The 25,658-nt window shown below is 38.9% G+C and overlaps 1 protein-coding gene across 2 annotated transcripts; it reads right to left on the minus strand.

The window, feature by feature from the left end:
* Positions 1-429: 429 nt before the first annotated feature.
* On the minus strand, positions 430-25,658 carry epas1b (endothelial PAS domain protein 1b). 2 transcript variants are annotated; one of them, XM_077612605.1, is made up of 15 exons: positions 25,295-25,658; positions 17,342-17,532; positions 12,959-13,095; positions 12,132-12,219; positions 10,735-10,844; positions 10,467-10,669; positions 8,786-8,892; positions 8,110-8,257; positions 7,787-7,983; positions 7,362-7,576; positions 7,175-7,285; positions 6,381-6,901; positions 6,035-6,113; positions 5,426-5,600; positions 430-5,188 (listed from the first exon to the last, which is right to left on the minus strand). In XM_077612605.1, the coding sequence occupies exons 1-15, from the start codon at positions 25,318-25,320 to the stop codon at positions 5,037-5,039; spliced, it is 2,460 nt and encodes an 819-aa protein (XP_077468731.1). In that variant the 5' UTR covers positions 25,321-25,658; the 3' UTR covers positions 430-5,036. The 2 variants fall into 2 exon arrangements, with proteins under 2 accessions (XP_077468731.1, XP_077468730.1); XM_077612604.1 differs by having other exon boundaries at positions 7,787-7,986.

Here is a 25,658-nt window from a genome sequence, read left to right on the forward strand (position 1 = left end):
GCTTATGTCTTAAACTTGGAAAAGAGGCCAAATTTATCTAATTTAAAACGTACAGTTCATTTACTGTGACCCATTTTTTTCTTTTAATTACTAGGGCCACAACATAAGGATTTTGACACTTTTGAGGTCAACAGCATCTCTAAGGACTTGGAAAAATAGATACATATTCATCTGTTAATCAATTAGTCAATTGTAGCAGTCTACCTGCCATCACCAAAAATAACATTTACCTTTTTTCTCATTACAGGAAAAACTATTTTCCCACTTTTTTGTTTATGACTACATTAATTTAAAAAAATATATTTTTTAAGTCCGCTCAAAAAACAGAGAAAAAATCATAAAATTTACAAAAGAAGAGGTAAATGATAGTGGTGACGTATCCCTGGTTCTAACAGGAAAAAGTAGAATAATTCAAATCAATGAAGCCAGTTAGATCAATAATATGCTTTAATAACAAGATATCAGTGCAGAAAAGGCAAACTTTTGAGCTGGTAAATTCCCCATAAGAACAATGGTAATATACGGTATTTACTGTATGTTTATATACCGTAATGGAAAATTAATAGGGATTTGTAGCACATAGAAGTACAGAATGGGCTCAGCAGTTCAACGCAGATCCCAGAGTGAAAACCCAAAACCCTGTTTTTCGACGCAAAAAGCACAACATGCTGACATTGTTTTCCTGAGCTCAATCATTCGGGAATGTTTAGAATGAGAATATAGGAACTAGGGGGCGTTGGGGTCCCTTTAAACATTGCTAACTCTTACCCCCTCCTTTACACAATTCAACAAATTATTAAATCAAAGACCAGAACCATCAAAAGAAGTTTTAGCCATTGCCATCCAGGGGGTTGATTCTACTGGGGTCACTTGTTGGTTTTCCGGTTTGCCCTGATTCCATCAGTGACAGTGTTGCTATTAAAGGTGTGATGATATTTATCAAGATAGACTCTCAAAACTGGTATAATGTGACCTGAAATGTTCTCATATTGTTGGGAATTTGTGTCGTCTGTATTTTGTCTTCAGTGAATATTCTAGAACAATAACATGTATTACAATAGTTTCATAAGTTTTCAAATGGGAAACCTGCAACATTCTAATATAGTGAGAATTTTGTGGGTTCAGTATTTTGACTAATTTTAAAGGTTCTAAAAATGAGATCAGGTGTTACACTTGTCTCATAACTGTTCAAATGCAGACTTAAAATGGAACGAGAGTCCTCTGTTTTGAAACAAACATTCTCGTGACCTATTGGTTTTGTGTATTCTGGTACTGGTCTGGGATCTCCTAAGTTGGGTCTCTGGAACTGTGCTTCCTAGAAGGGATTATTGATATTCAGATAAAATTAGAAATGGTTCAAATACGGATAAATAAGATGATCACTCAATTGTGGTCATCTTTTAATGCCAGTGACGGCACTAGACGTCCAATCCAACTTGACTGGAGGTTTGGGAGAAATCGAATGGTTTCCAGCAGCCTTAGTCAAAATGGATTGGACATCTAGTGCCATCAAAGGCATCCTTTCAGGGCCACTAAAATCACTGATTCACTCGCAAGCCATTCCAGATCCAACAGATCGGTCGTTTGTCATCATCAATGGCAGCCATTGAGGACAATCTGAATTATGGCATCAAGTAAGGCACATTTTGGGAACTGAATGAAGCCTCAAGGAAAACATCAGCATGATGTGAAGCAAAGAGCACTTATACTATGTCAACTTTCCATGCTACTAGACAACATGGCAGGCGCCCCTCATTTACATTATCCAGAAAAAAATGCTACATATTTGAAAAGGCAAAAGAACATTTAAAACTTTTTCTACTTTAAAGCACAAAGGAAGGAAATAGAAAGAGTACTGGCCAGCCAAGTGAAGAGGAAAAGAAGAAACCCAGATGGCAAGGACCACGTACCAAGAAACATCCTACGCTACGAGTCCACTGTCAACATTCTGAACGCGTAACGCGCACCTGTGCAAAGCTCTACGGGTGAAAAGTGGTCCCCGCGAGAATTTCCTCCAAAATAATAAAAAAAAACAGCGAAACGCCAACACAAAGGCATAAATATTGGACATAAATAGAAAGGTGAGAAAGGCAATTATTTTATTTGTCTGCATCTTGCAAGAAGAGGGTGCGTCTGGATATATAGCTATACTTTACAACAAAACGGTAATGATGCACATAGGTAACGTATTCCTAAACATCTCCCAGTTTGAACTTTTTCTGCTTAAAAAATTGGCCACCTAGCTCGCTTTTGCAAGGTTCCACTAACTACAATTTGGCGCTTAGTTAACGGGGGGATTATTGATGTTTGGGTTAAGAATAGGTTTAGCTGTAAACCACTTGCCATTGGCTAAATTTATATGGACAACATTTCTTGAATCTGACATCTGAATTATATTCTTTTTTTTAAAAGTCTCAGCTTCAGACGAGTTCGGTCTTGTGACCATTATATCTTTCGGTCGCTCTTTTACTACTAGTCCCTGGGTATAGCAAAAATACCATAATATACTGACACCGATTTTTTGTGTTTTGAAGTGTTTTCATGGGCAGATTTTTATTCAGATCAGGCCTTTAATCCCGATAAATGGGCCAATGTAAACATAGCCAGTGATGCATTTCCAGACGCGCCCCGTCTCGCAAGCTACAGACTACAGACCGTTCTCAAGAAAGGCAGCTTTGATTGACACGTTGGGGGTGGGATTGAGAGAGTTCAATGGCATTAGCCGGATGCAAAAGTCGCTGTTATTGGTGTGAATTCCACTCAATCACCCCCTCTTTCGCTCCCGCCACCATCCAAGAAATTGATTTTGAGGAGGATTAGCGCCACATTGAAGGAAACAAATAGAAAAAAATTAAAGTAATTATCAAAAAAATATGAAAGATAAAAATGCAAAATTTTGGGTGATTACATCAAAAAGATAGAATTTCAATAAATGAAAATAGCAATATCAGTAGAATGAATTCAATCAATTATGAAAGAAAATAACATTACATTAGTCAAAAATTGTTTATGCTCAAATTTTTGATTGCAACTCAACACATTTAAGATTATAATGAAGTTGGTTGTTACAGGGAATTTGTATGAAGATAAATTTTAAATATTACCATAATAAATTTGTTTAAAAAAATAATACAGAAGGATTTTATAAAGCTAAATTCGCAAATGTACAAGCTTAAAGCCATAATATTATGAATAAAGTGGCATTTTGTAACAACAAATTCAAAATAAAACATTAATAGTAAATATCGTGAAATTTCATGACATCGGGTTTGGAATTTATGAAATAAATAGGTTGGATTTTAAATATTTTTTGGGGTGAGAATAAAATTAGATTTTTACAAGAAATTGAATTTTTCAAGATATTAATAGTCATTTCATGACAATGAAAAAATTAATTTAAATGAATTTTACAGGGTAACAGCTAATATTATATGAAAATTAAGTTTGGGTGGAAAAAAATTGCAATAAAACAAAATTGTCAACATGCTCCAAGTTGAAAGTGAAATTTTACAAGAAAAACTATACAATTTGCACGAAAATAAAGTTGTAAAGTTAAGAAATAAAGATACTTTTTGGTTAAAATTCTACAATAAATCAAAATTATATAAGGACAAAAACATAATTTTAGATAATAATACAACAGGAGTGTAATTAAATAAGAGTAAAATCATCACAAGACGAAATAGATAAAGTAGTTTTGTTAGGAAAATTGTGGAATTTTACAATTAAAAAGGGTCTCATCGGGAAAAGTAATTGAGATTGAATTTTTTTTCTGCCGAGTTGTTCACAAACAGACATCCAAATACATTTGAAGTGGGAGTGAGGTAATCTTCTCTCAATTGCCCACTTCAAATGGATCGGACATCTACAACCGTCAATAGAAGCGATGGAATAGTAATTTTTCAAGAACATATAACCTGAAATTAGACAATTTTTTTAATTGTCATGCCAGATCATGCTAATCGTACAATTAAATTTTTATTTCAATGTGGCTGTAATCCTCTCGTGGCGGTTAACGTTAGCTAAGTTTTAGCCTCAGGACAAATTGCAAAACAAAAAGAGATATGAAAACAATAACACCCTGTGGTCAGACAATAAAATAGAAACATCAAACAAAGTAGAAGTATATGGTTGGAGCATATCAAGGTTGTATGTGTATTGCATTTTTTTTACGAGTATAAATACTTGCGTCTGATTAGATAACATAAAATATATATAAAAATCATTTTTATCATCATTTGACAGCAGCTAGCGCTTGTGACATTGTCAGGGATATAAATACGTATATTTTGGGATGTTCACGTAAATAATTTTACATACACATTTTGGACTTTGAAAATGTACATTTTGTACTTTTTTTCAAGCGGATAAAGCTCTCTTTGAGTGTATAATTTTTCTGTCCAGTTTTGGGCTTTTATAATGTTGTAATCAGACTTTGGTTAAGCAAATAATGGTCTTTTGTAGATGGGAAAACATGTTTTACGTGCGACTTTTGTATTTTGTAGGATGTTCAACTTTACCTTTTTCCAAGGTAGAAAAGCTCTTTCAGAATTTTTAGGTAAAATTTTACTAATACGTTCATGAAAACCACAAATCGGACTATTGAAAAATCTCAGATTTGCGGAGTAAAACCCCTCTCCTTGGCAGTCAAATTCTTAATAAAGCATCTTATTTATATTGACATTTTGGCTAGATTTACATACTGAATTTTCCAAATATATTACAAGCAGCAACTCTATCAGGAGCATTGACAAAAATAGGCATCCAATCAAGTGTATCTTAGTGGTGTTACTGTTAATGGCACCCAAAGAGTTGGCTTTGCCTCGACTGCATTTATGGGAACAATTTGGCTCAAATTAGCTTTCAAAATAGTCCAAAAGTTGCACGGGCCATTTGGACTTGCAAGTGTGAGCGTGTGTAGTATGAGCATTTGCCGCCTAGCTTGTGACAGGAATGACAAAAGGCATGTTTAAGGCATGTTTAGTGTGCGTGAGGCTAACGCCTGTCGAATAAGGGTGGTTGGGGGAGCTTTGCTTCTAGGCGACCTGGTCCAAGGCTTGGAGCAGGTCACAGCCTTGGAGGAGGTGCAGATTGCCCTGCAGGGGAACGTTGACTTCACAATCGTAGCGGGTCAACTCGGGCAGAAAAGCAGGCTCCAATGATGGGCCCAGAAGGCGACTGACGAGACCTGTGAAGTAGACAACATTATTAGCAGTCGGTGATGTTTTCGTCTGCTACCAGTGATCGAGACAATCTGGATTAGAGCCGGAATGGGTAAAACAAGATTGGATATACTAAAATTGTACTTAAAAAAAAATCCTGTACTAAAGTTGGCATACGGCATACACAATTTGAAATGATCAAATAATTATAAAATTTGGGATAAACGTATAATTTGATGTGCTAGTGTTGAACTGTGCATCACCTGTCATACTTCCAGGATATTCCGACTTCCTGTGTTGGGGCAGAGCATTGAAACGTGGCGTTCTGGTGCCGAACATCATTTGGACGGGCGAGACGGTATTGGGCAAGGCTGCCGCTCCAGTGTCCATGTCGCTCCTCATTTTCTTCCCAAGGCTTTCGGACGTCCGATTTTCAACCTGTTCAATATGAACGCAGCATCCCAAAAAAATTAGCCACATGGGTAAGTATAGGACACAGCTTATGGTGATGTTCACCAAGAGGAAGCATTTGTTTACATATTTTACTGCATGGAAACTTTTTATTTTAAAAAAAATGTATTGCTTTCATTTTTTTAACGAAACCCATGAACTCTTTCAATGCCATTGACAGCGATTGACGTCCAATCATCTAGCTCTTTCCATCTGTCTACTGTGAATTTAAGAGTTGAAAAGTCTATCACCTTCATTGGGACCGACTTAAGAATACACTTTAGATCGTAAAAATATGGATTCCTCCTTTACAATAGAACACACACAATTGGTCATCTATAGATTCATTATTTTTACTTTCTAATTCGTATTTCTTCAATGTTTGCTCATGAATAAACACTATAGTATGTGAAATTCCTTACCGTCATCTGACCGAAGGAGCGCTTGATGTTTTTGAGCGGACTCGTGTTTCTGTGTTTGCGGAGTAAATCCTCCATGGACCTAACCAAACACACATGCACACACACATTGAATTAATCGATAATGATGCATCATAAATGACACTTTTAACCCTTAAGCTCGTCACACGATTTGGTTCCCATACAATGTCGCTGTTATCAGCGTTTAAGGGCGTAATATTACGAAATGAATGTCCTAATTTTACAAGATTAAAATCGTAGTGTGGTTAAACTTTGGTACGAATTAAGCAATTAAAACAGCCTTTGCTTTGTGAAGAAGTTCAATAAATTGGGGGGGGGGGGTGGTCACCTGTCTCTTTGAATGGCGTGCAGCAGGTTCTGCTGGAAAGATTGCTGCCACTCATTCGCCCCGGCGTCTCCCGGGTAGTTCTTATTGAGCGCTCGTTGATGGTATGTCAAAAGAGGATCTGGGGGCCACTGCAGGTTCTGGATGCCCCCCATTGAAGACAAAGGGGTGCTGGCTGGTGCCTGGTAAGGCGGGATCTGCTCGTGCCCCATCACGTATGCCCTGGCCCTGGGGTCCAAAGCCTCCTGACCTGAGGCCTGCTCCTCCGCCCAGGAAGGGGAGCCAGTTGGCAGATAGTAGTGTCCTTGCCTGCGGGCTGGCGAGGAGAGCGGCTGGAAGAGGCTGGCGATGTCACTGAAACTCTGCTGGGACGGGGGGAATCTGCCACCGATTAGCTGAGAGTCCCTCAGCGGCCCCACGGCCAGTGGCTCGGTCTCGGGGATGATGGGATTGAGCTGGAAGTCTTCTCCGTCCATGGGGATGTACGGAGCCAATGTCTCTAAGTCAAAGTCGCTCAAGTCCCTCTGAGGATAAAAAAAAAATCCAAAATTACACGCCTTTGACACTCATACGAGACATGTCAACTCTCGAGCTAGTGATGATAATGATGAAAGACGTCCAATAATTTGGCTCTTTTCATTCCTCTGCTGTGAATTAAATTGATTTCCTCATTAGTATACATCCAGTTCATTTGAAATGGGAGGTCTCGCAGTATGTTTTTGTCTGCTATGATAACTGATGGGAAAAAAAACGCCAGAATTTTTTTGTAATCGTTCCAAGAAAAATACGACACATACCTCAGTGTTTCCGCTGCTGTCGTCCTCCGTGTCCAAAGCGAAAAGCTTCTCTGTCAACTCCACCTTTAGTTCTCTGTCGTTAGTGTTAAAGTAGTCGCCGGGGCTGCTTGGCTGAAAATCACCACCCCAAAGATGGTTTAAAATATTGCTTCAGGTTTGCTAAGGGGGAGCTATGGCCCACTCTCACCGTAGAGCAGCTACTCAGACTTGGGGTGGCGCTGCATGGTGGCGGTTTCTGCTGCACCGTGAAAGTAGCGGCGGTCTCGCCGGCTGCATCGCCAACCGCAGGAGGCGGGGCGGCCTCCAACATCACGTCGGCCCAGGATGGAGTTCCTCGGACGGGCGCTGGGACAGAGGGGTGCTGGGCATAAGCCAGTGCTGGTTTCTCAAAATGAGGATGGCCTAACACAAACAAGTAAAAACTTATCTTAAAAAAAAGACAATTTTTTCCAGTTTCATAGGCAATTCTTTTTTTCAGAATGCCTTAATCAAATTTGAGCTCCTCCTCCATTAAATAGGCTCCAAAGTGGGTGGTAGTTTTCTAAATTTGATTGTTTACATAAATATGTTTTTCCAAATTTTATTTGAACAATATTTTCCAAAGATTCTGACCAAAATCGAGGCTGATGATGGTGTCTCCAGCCGTTGGCGCCAGCTGCGCCAGTTCTTCTGGTTCCTCCTTAAGTTTAGTAAAGAGCGCCTCGTCGCTGCCTCCGTTCTTCCCGGCGAAGAACGCGCCGGCCATTCTTGGCTTGAAAAGCACCTCTGTTTGCTCCAGAGAGAAGACGGTGCTTTTCTCCTCTATGTTACTGCTGATTTAAAAAAACAAAATCTTGCACTGATAATCTATTTTTTGGGATTACTTACTTGGGAATTTACTGAATGATTCCGAACGCATTGTCATTCAGCAGATTCCTTTTCAAAGTTGGTCCTACCTCAGCACATAGTTGATGCAGACAATGCACTGCGGCTGCGAATTGCGACCATTGTAAATGACCGTGCCCTGCGTCTCCACCCACACGTAGCCACCACTCTTAGCTAGCATTCGGTACTGACTGCTGACAGCTTGGCCTTTGCTGCACACTGAAAAAAAAACAAAAAACAGTCAAAATGAGCTCAAAACGCCAAAAGAATACGAATGTTTCTCCCAACATTTCCCGTCTACCGTCATTATCGTCTTAAAGAGACCTGCTCTACATTTTCTGACTTCAAATGCTAGATAGTGTCGCCAATTGGCATCACCTAACAACGCATCCTGCCAACCCCATGTGAATAATGCGTACAAAACAATTGAGAATATCAACATAAATAATTGACACAGAGCATATTCGGCACAATTTGTTCCATTATCAAAATTAATGCAATTATAAATAATGATATGATACCAACTTAATATAGCAAACCTATGGCAAAACGTATAAAAAGTAGTAGTATTCTGGGAAAACAGTAACCTCTGAGATGAAAAGAATGTTTAGAAAATGGCCCACAGTGACATTTGCTGCAGTGCTTGGTTGTAGCGTGGGAAGGAAACAGACTTGAGAGGACGCCAGGTCATTGACCAGCAATGATGAAGAATGTTTTTGTAATAAATGCAGTTTGTGTGATTCTTACAGTTGTGGTGACTCTTGGTGATGCTGTCCAAGTCCAGAGTGTGATAAAAGTCGTAAACGGAGCGGCCCAGCAGATCATCAGGTGTGTAGCCCATTAAGTTAGTCACCCTAAAAAAAATATCACATGCACATTTTGAATGGTTATGTTTCTGTGTTTTTGAGATTTAGGGGAGTGGTGTCAAACTAGTGGCGTGGGGGCCACATACGGCCCAAAGCATCAATTGGGTGGCCGGTAAAAATAAATATGTATGTAAAATATCCATATGCCCAAAAAAATCTGAAAATATTTATTAAATACTTACTGTTGTTTTGTCATTTTCAATGAAATACGTTTAAAAAAATAGAAAACATTTAATATTTTTCCCTTTTTTTTAAAAAAACACTGTCTCTAAATGGTTTATTGACTATCAAAATAGACGGCTCACTTGCTAATTGTTTAGTCAATTAATTGTGGCAGTCCTAGTTTACCTGCCACTGATGGCGCTAGACGTTGAAGCCATTTTGCCTGGGATTTGCCTGCGAGAGGCAAATAAACCTTCGCTCATTCACCCCAGTCGAAAATCATTAGACGTAAAGCGGCGTCAACAGCAAACAAATGATTTAAACTTGATATGGGTTGGCTGATGTAATGGCTTTCCAAAAACCATAACACTAGTTAGGGGGAAAAAAAAAAAATCACATTTGCCACCCCCTAGTGGCCATCCCGTGAAATGCCTCATACATACTTGCCAATGACGCACGACTTTTTGACAGGAGGCACTTTTTACTCAAAGTACAAGTGCGTGTATGGTTCCTCTAACGGCCGCCAGCACCTTCAATAACCTCATTCATTTAATTGGATGCAGAATTTGAGCCACCCAAATTTTGGATGAAAAGAAAAATGGACTCTTGTTTGGTGGTGGAGTCATGCACGCGCACCCGCACACACAAGTGCAAAAGAAACCTTTGTCCCGCATGAGCAGCTTGAAAAGATTACAAGTCTGCATGCACCCGCTTGCGTAATACCAGAGTGTGTTTGTGTGTCAATATGAAGGAAGATTTTAAATGCTGCCTCCTTTCACTTGCTTACTTACAAAAACAGCAGCATGGGATAAAAAATATAATTATATAAACCATTTAATTAACCCATTTTTTCAAGAGGTTTTTCAAAATTATTTAAATTTTAATTTATAGATTTTTTTTGTCCAACATTTAATTTCTTTTATTCCCATTTTGTATTTATTTCATTCATTTTCTGAACCATTTTATCCCCACAAGGGTCGCGGGGGGTGTTGGAGGGCCCTGGTACCTATCCCAGCTGACTTTCGGGGACCAAAGCCGATCGCAGGTATTTATTTCAATTTAGTTATTTTAAGGTTTTAAAAATATATTTGAAAGTGTGTGTACGTATATGTATATATATATATATATATATATATATATATATATATATACATACATATATATACATATATATATATATATACACACAAATATATATATACACATATATATAGATAACTATAAATTTGATTGAACCATTTTATTTCAATATATTTTATTCATGTTTTTATCCATATTGTTCAATGTGTATTGATTTATATTTTGCATACTTTCTACATTTATTTACTTCCTTATATGAATTAATTTCAAGTTTAAAAAATTTAGAGCATGGAAGCAAGTTAAAAAAAAAGGTGGCCCACCTTTCGTCACAGTAGGTGAACTTCATATCCATGCTGTGTCGGCTGAGGAAGGTCCTGCTGTCGAGTGGCGCGTCGATATTGGTAGGGTGCGGGATTGGTTGGCACAGCAGAACTGTGCAGGCCATCGCCGGCTCCTTCAGTCGGCACGATGGACGCTGCGGCGAGCTCGTGTACATCTTCAGCTGACCCGTGCAGTGCAGCACCTGACCCGCAAGTGGTCCATATAAACAACTGCTTGCATTTTACTAGCTTCCTCTTTGTCGCTCACCTTCCAACTGGCTGACTTGAGGTTAACGGTGCGCCCTCTGTTGGTCACTGTGCATTTCATCCGCATGAAGAAATCCCGCTCTGGGCTCTGCTGTTTGCCCTTCTTTCCACCTCAAGGAAGAAAGGAAAAAACAAAGCCTACATTTATTGCACCATAGCCGCTTATCCTAGCGAAGGTTGCGGGGGTGCTGGAGAATATTCCGGCCAACTATAAGCAGGTGGGGTACACCATTAATGCACACACGTGCTTTCTGATTGGCGGAAAGCAGTTGGCCGTCACACTTAACTTTAATTTGAAATCAAAACCCAAGAGTCGTAAAAAATTCTCTGTTTGATCTTCTCCGTTTTTTATTTCTAGGCGTGCGTCATTTGTTGGCAAGCGGGGATCTTTTTGGGCATGCTATCAAGGTTTGCCACTGACGAGAAAAAAAGCTAGTGAGAAACAAAGCAGACTGCTGCGCTTTCGCCGCTGATAAGTCTTATCAATGGCATGTGTGTACTGTCATGCATGATTTTCTCTCACACTCCCACATAGTCGCAGTTTGCTGTGGACGCGACCTCTGAGCCTGCGCTCGCATGTCGCTCTCATGAGATGGAGGACGTTACGTAAGCAGTGTGGCCTTTACTTTTGACCCACAAGCCCGTTTCATTTCGGTCAACGCTGATGTCAGCAGAATATCTAGACTATAACAAATCAGAAATATGATTTTAAAACGTGCAATAGACATCAGTTCCAGCTGGACAAATTCATTTGTTCAAAAGTGACTTGGAATTTGTATATTTAAATCCATTTATTTCAAGGTTGTTCAAATCAAGTAAAATTTTGTCTAACTTTATTGATTATTTTGCCTCAAACTCTATTTAAATTATATTTATATGAAGTTCAGTTTATCTACATTTATTTTTTGTCTTCAGATTTAATTTATCTTTTTTCATGTATATCTCAATTTTATTTGATCATTTCATGCTAATTGCTTTTTCACTATTCCTTTTAAATGTTGTCTTGATTTGACTTATTTAAGCATTTTTTATATTTCAAGCTTAATTTCAGGATGTATTTTTCATGAATTTATATGTATTTGAATTTAGTCGGTATTTACAAATTTATTTATATATGTCAACATTAAATCAATTCTGTTTTAGGAGCATTTATTTCACTTAGTTATTCATTTAACTATTTTTCACTTTTTTCATTTATTTCATCATTTTAGTCATTTCACTATTTCCACGGCAGTAGTGTATGAAATGGAAATGATCAAATAATAAGTCATACATTATATTTTTGATTGAATTTGCCTGGCTGGCTACCGATCATCTTAAACGAAAAAACCCACAAATTTGAGCAACAAAACGTGTGCACTTGTCAACTAAAATTGGAGATAATAATGTCCCACTGACTTGCTGTCTTTAGGCTGAGGTTCTCTCTGATCTCGTCGTGGTCGCACGGGTGCGTGAAATCGAAGATGCTTTGGCCAGTCAGTTCCACCTGAGCGTAAAAGAAACAAATACGCTTTCAACATTCCACACCAACGTGATAAAAAGCTTTTTGGGAGCCCTGAAAATAAAGCGGATGATGCTCGCTCGGTTGCCGTGGTTACTTGGGCAAATACAAAAGTGGTTTGATGATGAAGATGATGATTGGTCTGGTCTTAAAAGCAACGCTGTCTGAGCGACTAATCTGTCTGTTGTTGGACTAAATTTCATTATGTAGTCAACCGGACCTTTAAGATACGCCTAAACATGTTAGGAGAGCAAGTAAATGCAATTTAGTGGCCCAACATGTGGAGATAAAGCAATTATGTTTATTTTTTATTTAGGATTTGGGCTGTAAACAAATGAGAGATGAGGACCACATTGAGTGTCAGGTGAACTTACTGATAATTAACTCATTGGCTGCCATTGACGGTGCAAGGCGTCCAATCCATTTTTAATGGTAGGGGCGAACGAATGAATCCCACCAATGAGTGCTTTACAAATAATGTGCAAAGAGAAAAATCAAAAAGTGATTGGACGTCCAATGCCCAAGTGGCGTTGAAAGCTGAGCATTCACAGCTAAGAATTTTTTAATGCACATTTTAAAATATTTTCTTTTTTACTGCCATGATTTTATTAGCGGGGAGGCAGCAGAGCGCCCCCTATGGTAAATGAGGTCAAACAACAATGGGCAACAGAAAAACTGCCCCTTGCCGTGGTTGGTTTCACTTGTTTTTATCCTTTTTGTGTACCTGTGTGAGTCCCATAAACTTGTTGATGTTCTCCGACAAGAAGACCATGTCGCCGTCTGACGTTACCACGGTGATGAAGCCTTCCAAAGAATTAAGGTATAGGCTGCTCATCTGCTCGTCCTCGCCACTCCTGCAGCCTGAGGGCGAACACAAAAACACACACATTAGAAGAACGTGTTTGTGTGCACATGCTACGACGCCCGCAATATTTGAACATTTAGTTCGCTTCAGCGTGAACACCTAACTCATTCAGGGTCAATGAGGGTGATAGGGTTAGGGCAAGGGTGTCAGACTCGGGTTGGTTCGCGGGCCGCTTTAACGTCAACTTGATTTCACGTGGGCCGGACCATTTTAGATATAATATTTAGATTTTTTTTATAAATGGATTAAACGAACTGGATTAAAAGCCCTGAATATTCTGTTTTTTATAGATCTAAAACAATGTTTATTTTAGCTTTTTTTTAAATATATTTTTAGATTTTACAAAATGATTTTTGAACTAAAAACACAGAAAAAAATGATTAAAAAATTAGAATTATTGATTTAAAAGGGGGAAAATCAGGAAATTTAATATACATCTATACTCTTCATTTTAATTTGATCCTAAAACAGAAAGTCGGCACTCATGATTTACTTTCCCGGGCCACACAAAATGATGCGGGGGGCCAGATTTGGCCCCCGGGCCGCCACTTTGGATTCAAAGTAAGGTTTCAATATTTAAAAATTAGGACAATATCGTTCTTTTTCATAAATAAATACATCTGATCCAAGTTTGCTTAAAATTTAGTCGCTAATCATTTAAGCACATTTGTTTTTGTGCGCGTGTGTTATTTCCCACAAAGGAAAGTAGTAAACGAGGGAGGGGTGTTTTGTCCGAGGGGAAGATGGCAGTTCCTCCAGTGCTTCCCTCCGATAAGAATTTGCCTTCTCCAAACTTCCAGTGCGGCCATGGGGGACCAGAGTCTGGCCAAGGGCCCGAATGGCGGTCGCCCCCCCACCCCCTGGGGGGGAGCCCGGAGTTTCTCACGGGGGAGACTTTAGGCAGACACCTTTGGCCTACATACTAAGCGCTGATTAACGAACTTTTGCGGCCCTCTTGCACTCTTCCTCTGTTGTTTTTGAGTTGCGTAAACTACTTTCGGAGCAAATCGGGGAAAAAAAAGACAGCCGAGTTATCTCGTTTCTCGTTGTGGACAGCACTAGATTAGACGCCTAGTGCCGTCCGTCTATGGCAGATTTATTTTTACAGTGACTTTAAATGAGTCTACTCATAGAGGTCCAATCCATTTCGTTCATTCGCTGATTGTCCTCCCAGTTCAAATGGATTGGACGTCTATCACCATCTTTCGTAGGGGTCAAGCTAATCAATCATGTATTTGGTGACATCATATATTAAGGGTTTTAAAGAGCAGCAGAAAAAATTATACTCTGTTTTGTTCATAGTAAGCCATGTAAGATTTCACGGCCAGTGTAATTTCGTAAAGTTACCTTGTATTTGTATTTAGTATTAATTTTTATTTTATTTTTTGTAAGACCGGTAAATATTTTTTCTAAAGCATTTTTTTTGGGAAAATGGGCAAGCAACAGTGAATATCTTCAGCTTTGTCTAGTTCTTGATAAAAAACAAATGATTACTTTTTTAAATAGACTTTTAACTGATATGAGGGCAGCCCAGCAGTTGAGTGGTTAGTGTGTCGGCCTTACAATTCTGGGGTCCTGGGTTGAATCCCAGGTCAGTTCTCCTTGTGTGGAGTTTACATTTTCTCCCAGGGCTTGTGTGGGTTTTCTCCAGGTACTCCGGTTGCCTCCCACATTCCAAAAACATGCACACTCTAAATTGCCCCTATGTATGAGTGTGAGGATGAATGGTTGTCCCTCTCCCCGTCGCCTGCGATTGGCAGGCCACCAATTCAGGGTGTCCCCCACCTGGTGCCTGAATTAGGCTGTGATAGGCTCCAGCACCCCCCGCAGCCCTTGTGAAGATAAGTGGTTCAGAAAATGAATGAATTAATGATATGTTTTAAATTTTAAAACCCCCAATTATTATAGTCTTACACTTGTAAATTCTCTTTTTTAATTTTTATTATTTGTTTTTATAGGAACAACTGTTTTGTTCCAACACACATTTAAAACTAAATCATTTTGCCTAGACTAATATAACAGTAAATAACACAAGCCAAAACAATCACTGACAAATTCGACTCGGATTACAATCACTTCTTGTTAACCCTAGTGTGAAATAAGCTCAAATTTGCAACAAAAACTTGACTTGAAGGAACGTGTGTGCGTGAGTTGGCGCCACATCACGGGTATGTTATGGCTAGCCGCCGCAACGCGGGCAGCCGTCCACCGTCGGGCAGAATCCTTGACTTCCTCTCTAATCGGTCGTCGCATCTAGCGAGCTTTTTAATCATGACGCTCATCTCACGGTGTCCTCGCATGCACTTTGTGTACCACCTCGTCCTTGTAAAACCCCTTTCAATCACTAGGCACAAGACTGTACGTATCTGCAATGGAAAGACCCAGAACTGTAACCAAGATCCAGATTTTCTAGAATACTGTGTTCTCATCGCTGCCAGGCTGGCATTGAATGCTCATGCTCATGTTTGTGCGCCTTTGACGGCACTAGACGTCAAAGCCATCCAATCAAAGCAATGCAGCAAGTGAGTTATTTATTCTATTAGTTTTTCAGATTTTGAAAAATATTTACATGTATTTAAAACATAAAAGGGGAGTATAAGATGTTCTTTTCTTTATTTTTTTTAAATGTATCCTTTCATTATTTTTTTATTAATAAAAACCTGATATTTTCAGTTTTCTTTCATATCTTATTTTAAAATATGTTTACATTTGCACTTTAAATTGCACCTAGGTGTGAGATTGAATGGTTGTCTGTCTCCTTGTGCCCTGCGATTGGCTGGCCACCGCCTGGTACCCTTAGTTAGCTGGGATAGGCTCTAGAACCCCCTGAGACCCTTTTGAGGAAATAAAGGACACAATGGAGGTTGAATGAATAAATGTTTAAACTTGTTTAGAACTTTTTTAACGAATGGGGATAGAGTAAATATAGTTTTAGTATATTTTAATGGAAAATGTGTATAATAATAATAATCTTTTTTTAATTATAAGAAGCAATTGATAAACTATTATTAAAATATTTATTTGGAAAAACAAGAAGGGGAAAACTGTTAATATTTGCTTTTGGCACAATGATTTTCTTAATTTTTTTTTAATAAAAAATATTTTTATAAAAACAATATTCATTCATTTTATAAAAGAAGAAACGTAAAGTAAATATTCAATGATTTCTGTTGTCCTTCATCTTACATAGAGGACCACAGAAATTCACTGAATTCATGGTAGCCATCACTTATAATAAACTTGATGACTTAAAATATGATCCACAAAGTCAGGAAAGCCATAAGAATGAAGCGTTGATGTGACGTCCACAGTATTGCTTTGAGGAATTCTAGAACAATAGAGACCGTCTTTAATCATTTTGTAAATTCCAAGAGTGCGCAGAAGGAAAAGTGACCGACGCACTTCAGAAATATTTGAAGTTTTTTTAATCTTATCATATTCCCCTCATTGTCTGCCAATTATAACGATAGAAATCCAATTTTATTTATGTTACTAAGAATAAATCAAAGGTAAATAAAGCATAAAGGTTGACAAAAGTTTAAATGACTAAAGGCATTCCTTTACTTTCCTATTTGTCCATATTCCATCCTATCAAAAATGTGTTCATCAGTTAACCTATTCACTGCCAACTCAGGTATTTCTCTAGACCACAGGTGTCAAAGTGGCGGCCCGCGGACCCATACTGGCCCGCCGCATCATTTTGTGTGGCCCGAGAAAGCAAATGATGAGTGCCAACGTTCTGTTTTATGATGAAATTCAAATGAAGATTGTATATTATTTCCTGTGTTTCCTCAGTTTAAATCAATAATTGCAAACAATTTGTACTAATTTGAATGTCCAAAAATGATCTATCGATTAGCACGATCGAGACAGCTGTCAATTTATTAATCGATTAATTTTGGCAGCCTAGGTGGAAGACATAACGGCCCTCCGGATGTAATCGAAACTACCACGTGGCCCGCGACAAAAAAAGAGTTTGACACCCCTGCTCTAGACTATTCTCAAACTCTGTACTTTAATAGTAATCAGATTTACATTGAAAAGACCATTGACAGCAATAGATCAATCCATTTGGACTGGGAGGACTGAGCCAAAGAGTTCATCTTGGACAGCCACTGTACACTAAACAAAAACTTATTTTCCACACATCGTCACTCATTTGTTTTATACAATATCATTGGATTGGGCGCCTTTCCCTGCTAATTGCAGGAAAGGATTTCAAATCCGCGAGTGAGTGCATACCTGTGGTGAAGAGTCGTCGCGTGCGCAGGAAGCTGATGGCGAGCCGCATGATAGAAGCTTTATCCAGGTGCGTGCTGATGCTGTGCGGAAGCGGAAGCTGGTGGGCCAACTCGTAGTAAACCTCCGTCTCTTTGCTACGTCGGCAGCGAGCGGCATCGCGGGATTTCTCTTTGCGGCGCTCTGAGCTGCTTCTGCCAAAAATTTCAAACAATACACATTGGACTCACATCTACAAATAATTCATATATAGGTCACACACACAAATATTATGTAAATATAATGAGATTAAAGGGAAAATGAATCAATGGAAGCCTATGAGTAAGGTTAAATACATACAAGGAGAATATTTACTATTACATTCAATTAGAAAATGAGTTGCCCACTGTTTGGTTATCATTATTTGCCAATTATACAAGACATTGGTTTTGTCATTTTGAAGTATAAACAGTGTTTCCAAAAACTAAACGCAGACATCATCAAGACGCCTCTCGAATGGAGATGACAAGATAACATCCAGGAAAAGACTGAGAAGATATCGCCATGATTTCTATCAAATGTGCCATCAATGTGTCTCCCTCTTGTTTATGCTCATTAACCTACACTAAATTGTGAGTGTGTGTGGTCACTCTTTGATTGTGCGCGTCTATTGTCAACGTACACAGTCGCAGGATGCCAAACAATCGGGCGGCGGCCGCAGGCGGCAGGACTCCTGGCGGGGCTCGAACGCTCGTGATGTACTCGCAAAGCATTTCCTGTCTGGAAGGCCAACAAGTCCCACGATAACGTTCAACCGTGTGCCAACTAGTGAAAAGCTTCCTGTTTGCTGCAGCTGTTGTGAACTCCAGGAATATCTTTTGGACTCACTCAAGGAAAATAGCTTATTTAAAAAAAATCTACTCAATTAAATGCGGCGGTCGAGTAGTTGGCGCACCGCCCTCACAGTTCTAGGGTCCCGGGTTCGATCCCAGGTTGGTCCTCGTCTGTGGAGTTTGCATTTTCTCTCTGGGGTTGTGTGGGTTTTCTCCGGGTACTCCAGGTTTATTCATTCCAAAAACATGCATGGTAGACTGGATGAACACTCTAAATTGCCCCTAGGTATGAGTGTGAGCGTGAATGGTTGTCCGTCTCCTTGTGCTCCGTGATTGCCACCGGTTCAGGTGAGGTCAAAATGATAAGGAGAAACTAATTGAAGTTTTACATTGTCATACTTTTTGTGACTGTGAAACAGCAATTTTAAAAATATGGGGAAAAAAGCATCAAAAGCCAAGATGAGCTTTGATCTATGCTATCTCCGATATGTGGGACTGGAACACGTTCTTAAGAGGGATCAATAATGGTACACTCACTCACTCACTACAGATGAGTTAATCAAAGGGATTCCAGCCGAATATGTCAATATTTGATAAGGTTTAGTTGAGCAACACGGCAGCATGCAAAAAGCTGATATGGACTACAAATATGGACGCACAGAAATGAGATTTCAGTGCGATGCGTGTGGGTTTTCTCCGGGTACTCCGGTTTACTCATTCCAAAAACATGCATGGTAGACTGGATGAACACTCTAAATTGCCCCTAGGTATGTGCAAAAATAGTGTCTATTCTAATCCCCAACTGCCAAAATTTACCCATTTATAGGGGACTCTTTTCAATTCAATTCAATTCAATTTATTGGCGAAAGAAAAGCACAAAGGCTAAGGGCCATGTAATTTTAACTCATTGGCTGCTATTGACGGCCATGGACGTCCAATCCATTTGAATTGAACATTTACTGCCAACCCGTCACGTCCTGTAGTCCCAACAATACTTGAAAACAAATACAGCTATCAAAAGTGTGTACATATTGCACACTGTTAAGAGCTCCAGTGTTTTCAAGATGTTTCAAAGATGTCGAAAAGCTGATTCGAAGACAATGACAATAATATGACTCCCTACAGGACGCATATGTATAAATTGCCCCTAGGTATGGGTGCGTGTGTGCATGGTTGTCCGTCTCCTTGTGCCCTGCGATCGGCTGGCCACTGATTCAGGTTGTCCCCCGCCTCTGGCCCGGAGTCAGCTGGGATAGGCTCCAGCACCTCCCGCGACACTAATGAGGTTAAAGCGGTTCAGAAAATGAGATGAGATGAAAAAAAAACATAACACTGGACGGGAAGGGGCTTGCAGGGATGGAAGGATCGCTGTCAACTCTCGCATCCCAAATGGTATGGACATCTAGCACCTTAAGTGGCACTGAAACCTGATCATAAATTCTATCCATCCCAGTAAAACAGATTTGTTGTTGCTGTCAATAACAGTGAATGATATTTTGGCAGCCATAGTTATTTATACATTTAAAAATATGTAAAAATATTTTGAAAATGTAAAACTCAACCCCCTTTCACCTACAATCATCTGCTCAGTTGTGTTTTACTTTTAAACACACACACACACACACACACACACACACACACACTTTCTCACGTGCACACAGAGTATTCTTGGGCCTATATTTCTGTTGTGATAACAAGCTAACAGAGGTGCTGCTTATAGAAAACAACTAAAACACTGCAGGTCTGTGTACACGTGCAAAATGTCCATGAGTGTGTACCTGAGTTCGCATTCCCTAATGTGTTAGCATATCAAATAGCTATGCATGTGTATAAATTGCTACCACACTTCTGGTTCAGAAAAACAAGATCCCTGCACAACAAATGGCCGCTGTTTGTTGTCCAAATGCTGAGAGAATGCAACCATCTTGTGTTCTTTATTGAAAACATATTACACTCCAATTGGATTGGCAGGGAATAGTCTTTTATTTCCAGGAAAAAACACTTATTTTCACATTTTTGTAAAGAAGCAAATTCTCGGGGATGTTGAACTGCCACAAACGATTATTTTGATGGTCAATCAATCAATGATTATGTTCACTAAGCGTCAACAAAATGGTTTATATATATATATATATATATATATATATATATATATATATATATATATATATATAATCTATGATTGTTATCATGCATGTGTGATTTGATTCACATAAGCTGATGTTTGCAAATATCTCATTGAAAACTACCGTAATTTTGCAATGCCACTATTTCTCCCCTGGCTTTGAATCCATGTTAAAATATGTATAATTTATATCATTGCCTTGTCGAAATAATTGTTGAAGCCATTTTTTTACAAAAATGATTGTCATGTCATTCACAAAAATCAACAAATGGTTAAGTTTTTGTCTTAGGAAGGCAAACAGACTAAAAAATCCAGAAGATATTATTTGAAGCAACATCTTGTAACTTCAGTTCCTCAAAGAACAGATTTGAAATTGGAAGTGAATAAGACAAAAGTACTTTCCCTTTTAAACCTAACGGCTCAATCTCACACAGGCAACTTTCCTTGCTTCCAGTAAACCGTCCCGCAGTCGTGGCGCCACACAAACAACACTCCAACAATACAATGCGGCTAATCTGTGATCCTGTGGAACACAGAGTTCTGGAAATGCAGCCAAACAAACGTGCACGCGCGCGGCCCGATTGGGCTCAATCAGCGGACGGGCGATGCGGGAGATTACCCGTGATTGCGACAGACCACCAAAAGAGAAGAAGTGCGCCGATTGAGGGAGCAATTGAGGACACAGGTGGCGTTCGCCAGCCGGACCGCTCATCGGAATACCAAACAGGAATAAGAAACTGTTCTGTGTCCTTTGAAGTGAAGTTTAACGCATCGCCAAGCAATTGACGGCGAGAGACGTCCAGTCTGTTTGATCTATCTTATCGTCTATTCTGAAAAATTGAGTTAGATAGGTCAATTTCTTAACAAGTTCTCACAAGACTCAATCCATGCCCTGTGACCTTTGCCCTTTTGATTTCAATTACATTCCATGTTAAAACATATACTGCTGGTTTGATAGGATTCATTTCTACATTAATTTGAACATGAATTTTTGGGGGTTTGGACATTCCTGTGTGGAGTTTGCATGTTCTCCCATGCTTGTGTGGGTTTTCTCTGGGTACTCCAATTTCCTCCCACATCCTAAAGACATGCATTGCAGGCTGCCTGAACTTTAAAATTGTCCCTAGTCCATAACATGGTGACGATAGGTGCAAAATGTTGCAATTATATTGTCCGTGACATGAATGTGGTGTCACAAGATAACAATGATATCATATCTAAATCTTAGTAAGATGTAATACTTGCAAAATATATCAGCAAAATACTAAATTGTAGTCTTGTATGATACAATTTCTTGGCTCCCAATACCGAATCCACTTTGCTGTTGTATCAGCCAATAGCCACACTGTAGAGCAAGGGTGTCAGACTCGGGTTGGTTCACGGGCCGCTTTAACGTCAACTTGATTTCACGTGGGCCGGACAATTTTAGATATAATATTTAGATTTTTTTTTTTATAAATGGATTAAAAGAACTGGATTAAAAGCCCTGAATATTCCGTTTTTTATAGATCTAAAACAATGTTTATTTTAGCTTTTTTTAAATATATTTTTAGATTTTACAAAATGATTTTTGAATTAAAAACACAGAAAAAAATGGATTAAAAAATTACAGTTATTGATTTAAAAGGGGGACAATCAGGAATTTTAATATACATCTATAGTCTTAATTTTAATTTGATCCTAAAACAGATAGTCGGCACTCATGATTTACTTTTCCGGGCCACACAAAATGATGCGGCGGGCCAGATTTGGCCCCCGGGCCGCCACTATGACAAACGTGCTGTAGAGACACAACTTTTTTTTTTTTTTTTTTAAGACCTTTTTTTCTCCCTTTTTAGAACTTTAAGTAGTATGGATGACAATAAATGAACTCTTCAGAATAAAATGTAAAAAATGTTTTATTTTTATGTTTATTCAATTTGGTTTCATTTTTCTAGATTTTGGTCCTTCAAACAAAGCAAAGTAGTATCTTATAGATGCTCAGGTCAAATTCAATGTTTACAAAAGTTGAAACAGGGTTTGTATTACTGATGCACATTAAACCTGCATCTAAAGTATATAGACTGATGCATCAAAAATATGACTTCTACACGAGCGCATTCAACATTCTTCTTCTTCTGCTGTTTCTCTGGTGTCATTTGTAAATAGTGGTCCTATTGGAAAGAGCGACCAGTGGTTGGAAACAAAGTTTTAAATTGTGCATGTTACACAGCATCGGTGAATTCTTCCCAATGCATGCATTTTAATGCCGTATCGAGACCCCTTCCAATACTTGTATCGGTACAACTCTACTAAATCGGCTCAATATTTCAATACTATAAATTATTACAATAATAAGATCATTTAATTTATTCAATGAAATATTTCATGGCAGCTGTCAATCGAGTACATGTCCTGCCCTCAAATCATCTGACAAGAAAGGCAGCCAAGGAGAAACAAACAATAAAAAGGACTTCCTAGGGTCTTTTAGCATCTGTCAGTTGTCAGGCATTAGCAGCTGATGAAGTCATTAAAAATAATAAAAAATGTCCCCCAAAATAGCTGGACGACCGCCAACGCCAGCTTCTATTTTTCTAGCAGCAGGAAAGGAAGCATGAGAGCTGATGGCCACCAGGAAGTAGGAAGTTTTGAGGAGACAGACATCTGAAGACGGACACAATAAGACCTCTGCCAAGGCCAACCTACTGATTTCAAGTGGATTAGATAATCATGTCAAACCGTTATGACATCAAATGGTAACATGCTTTGTTTTATAGCAGTAGTTTTGCTAACATTAACCTAGTTCTTCTCATTTAGTTTCTGTTGCGACCGCAAGCGAAAAATTGTATTTTTATATAAAATTCAAAGTACACCTCTGCATAACTCCCTGAGCGAACTCTGATAGTGAGCACGCCACTGATATCTACTGAGTGAGTGTGCAATAACAAAATACTACAGTACTACTGCTGAGTGACGTCATAAATGTACTGCTTCTTCACACACTAAGATATTTAGCATACAGTAGATCCCATGTGAATAGATCCTAAGATGCATCCATCTGTGACTCTCCTTTTCCGAGTCACGGGGGCTGTATTATGGTGCTTCAGCCTCCGGTTTGAACTTGTACCTCCATTTTTTCTATGATAAAACCCAGGCCCAGCGGATACGTGGTTAGAGCGTTGACCTCAGTTTTGGGGTTAGGGGTTCGATTCCAGGTTTGCCCTCAATGTGTGGAGTTTGTATGTTCTCTCTGGGCTTCTGCGGGTTTTCTATTGGTACTCCAGTTTCCTTCCACAAAAACATCCAGAGTAGGCTAGTTGAACACTTTAAATTGCACCTATGTAGGTCTGAGTGTGAGCATGAATGGTTGTCCGTCTCCTTGTGCCCTGCGATTGGCTGGCCACCGATTAAAGGTGCCTGTATTTAGCTGGGATAGGCTCCAGCACCGCCCGTGACCCTTGTGAGGATGACCGGTTCATAAATTAATGAATGATAAACCAATCAAAATGTCTTTACATAGTACATTTCTATTGAGATATACGCCCTCTGCTGGCTCCCTTACTCTGGTAGTGTAATCGCCATTTTAACAAAGCTGATGGCAACGTTACATAAATGATTTTTTGGAGGGTAGAATTTTATTACAAATGTATGTATGTGCAGGAGTCTTGATCAATTATTTTTGTATACTCTTTGACAAAATTCTATCATTTAACTGGAGTGTGAAAACCTGTAATCGCTCGCTAGCACACGCCACATCGGTCAAATTTCCTCTCCTCAAAATGGCAGAAGGGGAGGATGATGAGCATGTGTGAGCGTGTATCTATTCGTGAATAAGGGCAGTAGTCACAACATTAATTCAGAGAGCCGACAGGGGATCGTCAGGGCGACAATATGAAATTTAGGATGAATGTACATTAAAGAACATCATAGCTCTTAAAATTCTACCTTGAAACTTGCATGTTCAAAGATGTGTTTAATTCTTATCTATATTTTGTATCGTGTATATTTGAGTGAATCAGGGTAAATGTCATACCAATGTGTCATTAAAATGACAATGTTACATGTGCAATGTTTGTACACAATATAGTTTTGGGGAAAAAAGTCTCCTTACTTCCACTGAACGCAATGGTTTTTAATCAATTTCAAGCAATGAAACCATTTTCACTACTGCAAAACCAGCAGAAGAAGGAACTAATGCATACCTTTTTAAAATCACATTGTGAGTTGAAATGCCATGTTACTATAAGAAACTGTAGCATTTTGGAAAAAAAATAAAAATAGGTGATTTTGTAAAAAAAAACATCCATGTTCAAGAGTTTATTTTATATGTATAATCACAGAAATCATTGATTCTGAGGTCTTGATAAATCAATGAAAATTCCCAAGTGGCTAGCAGTGAACAAGTTAACGTGACGACACGTTGATGTATTTATTTTATGTTGTTTGCCATTGTTTTTCTTTTATGAAGAAAATTAAATATAAAGGTGACCTACACACTTAGTTCATACAAAAGCCACCGTCTGTGAAAAACGATCAGACAACAACCACATTAATCATTTGCAAATACTTTTCTGTTTTGAACTGCAAATAAGATCGGGTCTAAATAATTACAACAGATTTAAAATATTATAGATATATTGTTTGTCACCCACACTTTTCCTGCCACTAAAAATAAATTTGACACCCTCCAGCCAACATTTGACATTACATAAACCCCCCTCCCTGCCAAAAAACACAAAAACAATGACACTATTATTACTAATTTCCATTTTAAACTACAAAATGACATTTCACTCTCGTATAGATTTACCGCTTATTATTCTTACGTCATGAAGGCGATCGTCTCGTTAGATAACGCCAGTTGTACAAAATGAAAAGTTTGACACCTTACAGTTTCACTTTTAAGCTTTTATATTTCAATGACAGGCATATTTTAAATGCACGAAACACCTGTTTATTGCGCATGCAGTCAACGCGAGTAGAGAGAGCGTAAATTGCAAAAAAAGTTTGCAGAACTCCAAATTAAAAGCGTCATCTTACCTCTTTTTCTCCTTGTCGATTTTCATCTTTTACGATCAACAAATCCAGCGATCGTCCAAAAAGAAGAGAAAAACAAACGAGAAAAAGAAATCAAAAGTGCGTGTTGGTCAACGTCACAAACTGCGCCGCTTAAATCCGCTCGGAGTTTAAGGTGAGTCGGCCACGAGTCGGACGGAACGGAAGCTCGCTGGTTGCCCCGGGGACAAGGGCCGTACAGTCTCAGAACACTGCCGAGGATTGTACAGCCTCTTCCCACGAGAGAGCTTCACAAGACCCGTTGGAAAGGAAAGTAGACGGTCTGTGACACAAACTACTGCTCGATTGCTCGCTGCTTGTTTGTCTGATTTACTGATTGACTGACTGG

The sequence above is a fragment of the Stigmatopora argus genome, chromosome 11 (assembly GCF_051989625.1).
Source record: "Stigmatopora argus isolate UIUO_Sarg chromosome 11, RoL_Sarg_1.0, whole genome shotgun sequence".
Taxonomy (NCBI): Eukaryota; Metazoa; Chordata; class Actinopteri; order Syngnathiformes; family Syngnathidae; genus Stigmatopora; species Stigmatopora argus.

What these genes read in the sequence shown, in the direction of transcription:
- epas1b (XM_077612604.1), bottom strand. Translation starts at nt 25,320, where the DNA reads ATGAAAATCGACAAGGAGAAAAAGAG. An exon ending in ATCGACAAGGAGAAAAAGAG is followed by an intron (nt 17,533 to 25,294) that starts GTAAGATGACGC and finishes AATTTTTGGCAG; the next exon opens with AAGCAGCTCAGAGCGCCGCA. An exon ending in GCGACGACTCTTCACCACAG is followed by an intron (nt 13,096 to 17,341) that starts GTATGCACTCAC and finishes GTTCGCCCTCAG; the next exon opens with GCTGCAGGAGTGGCGAGGAC.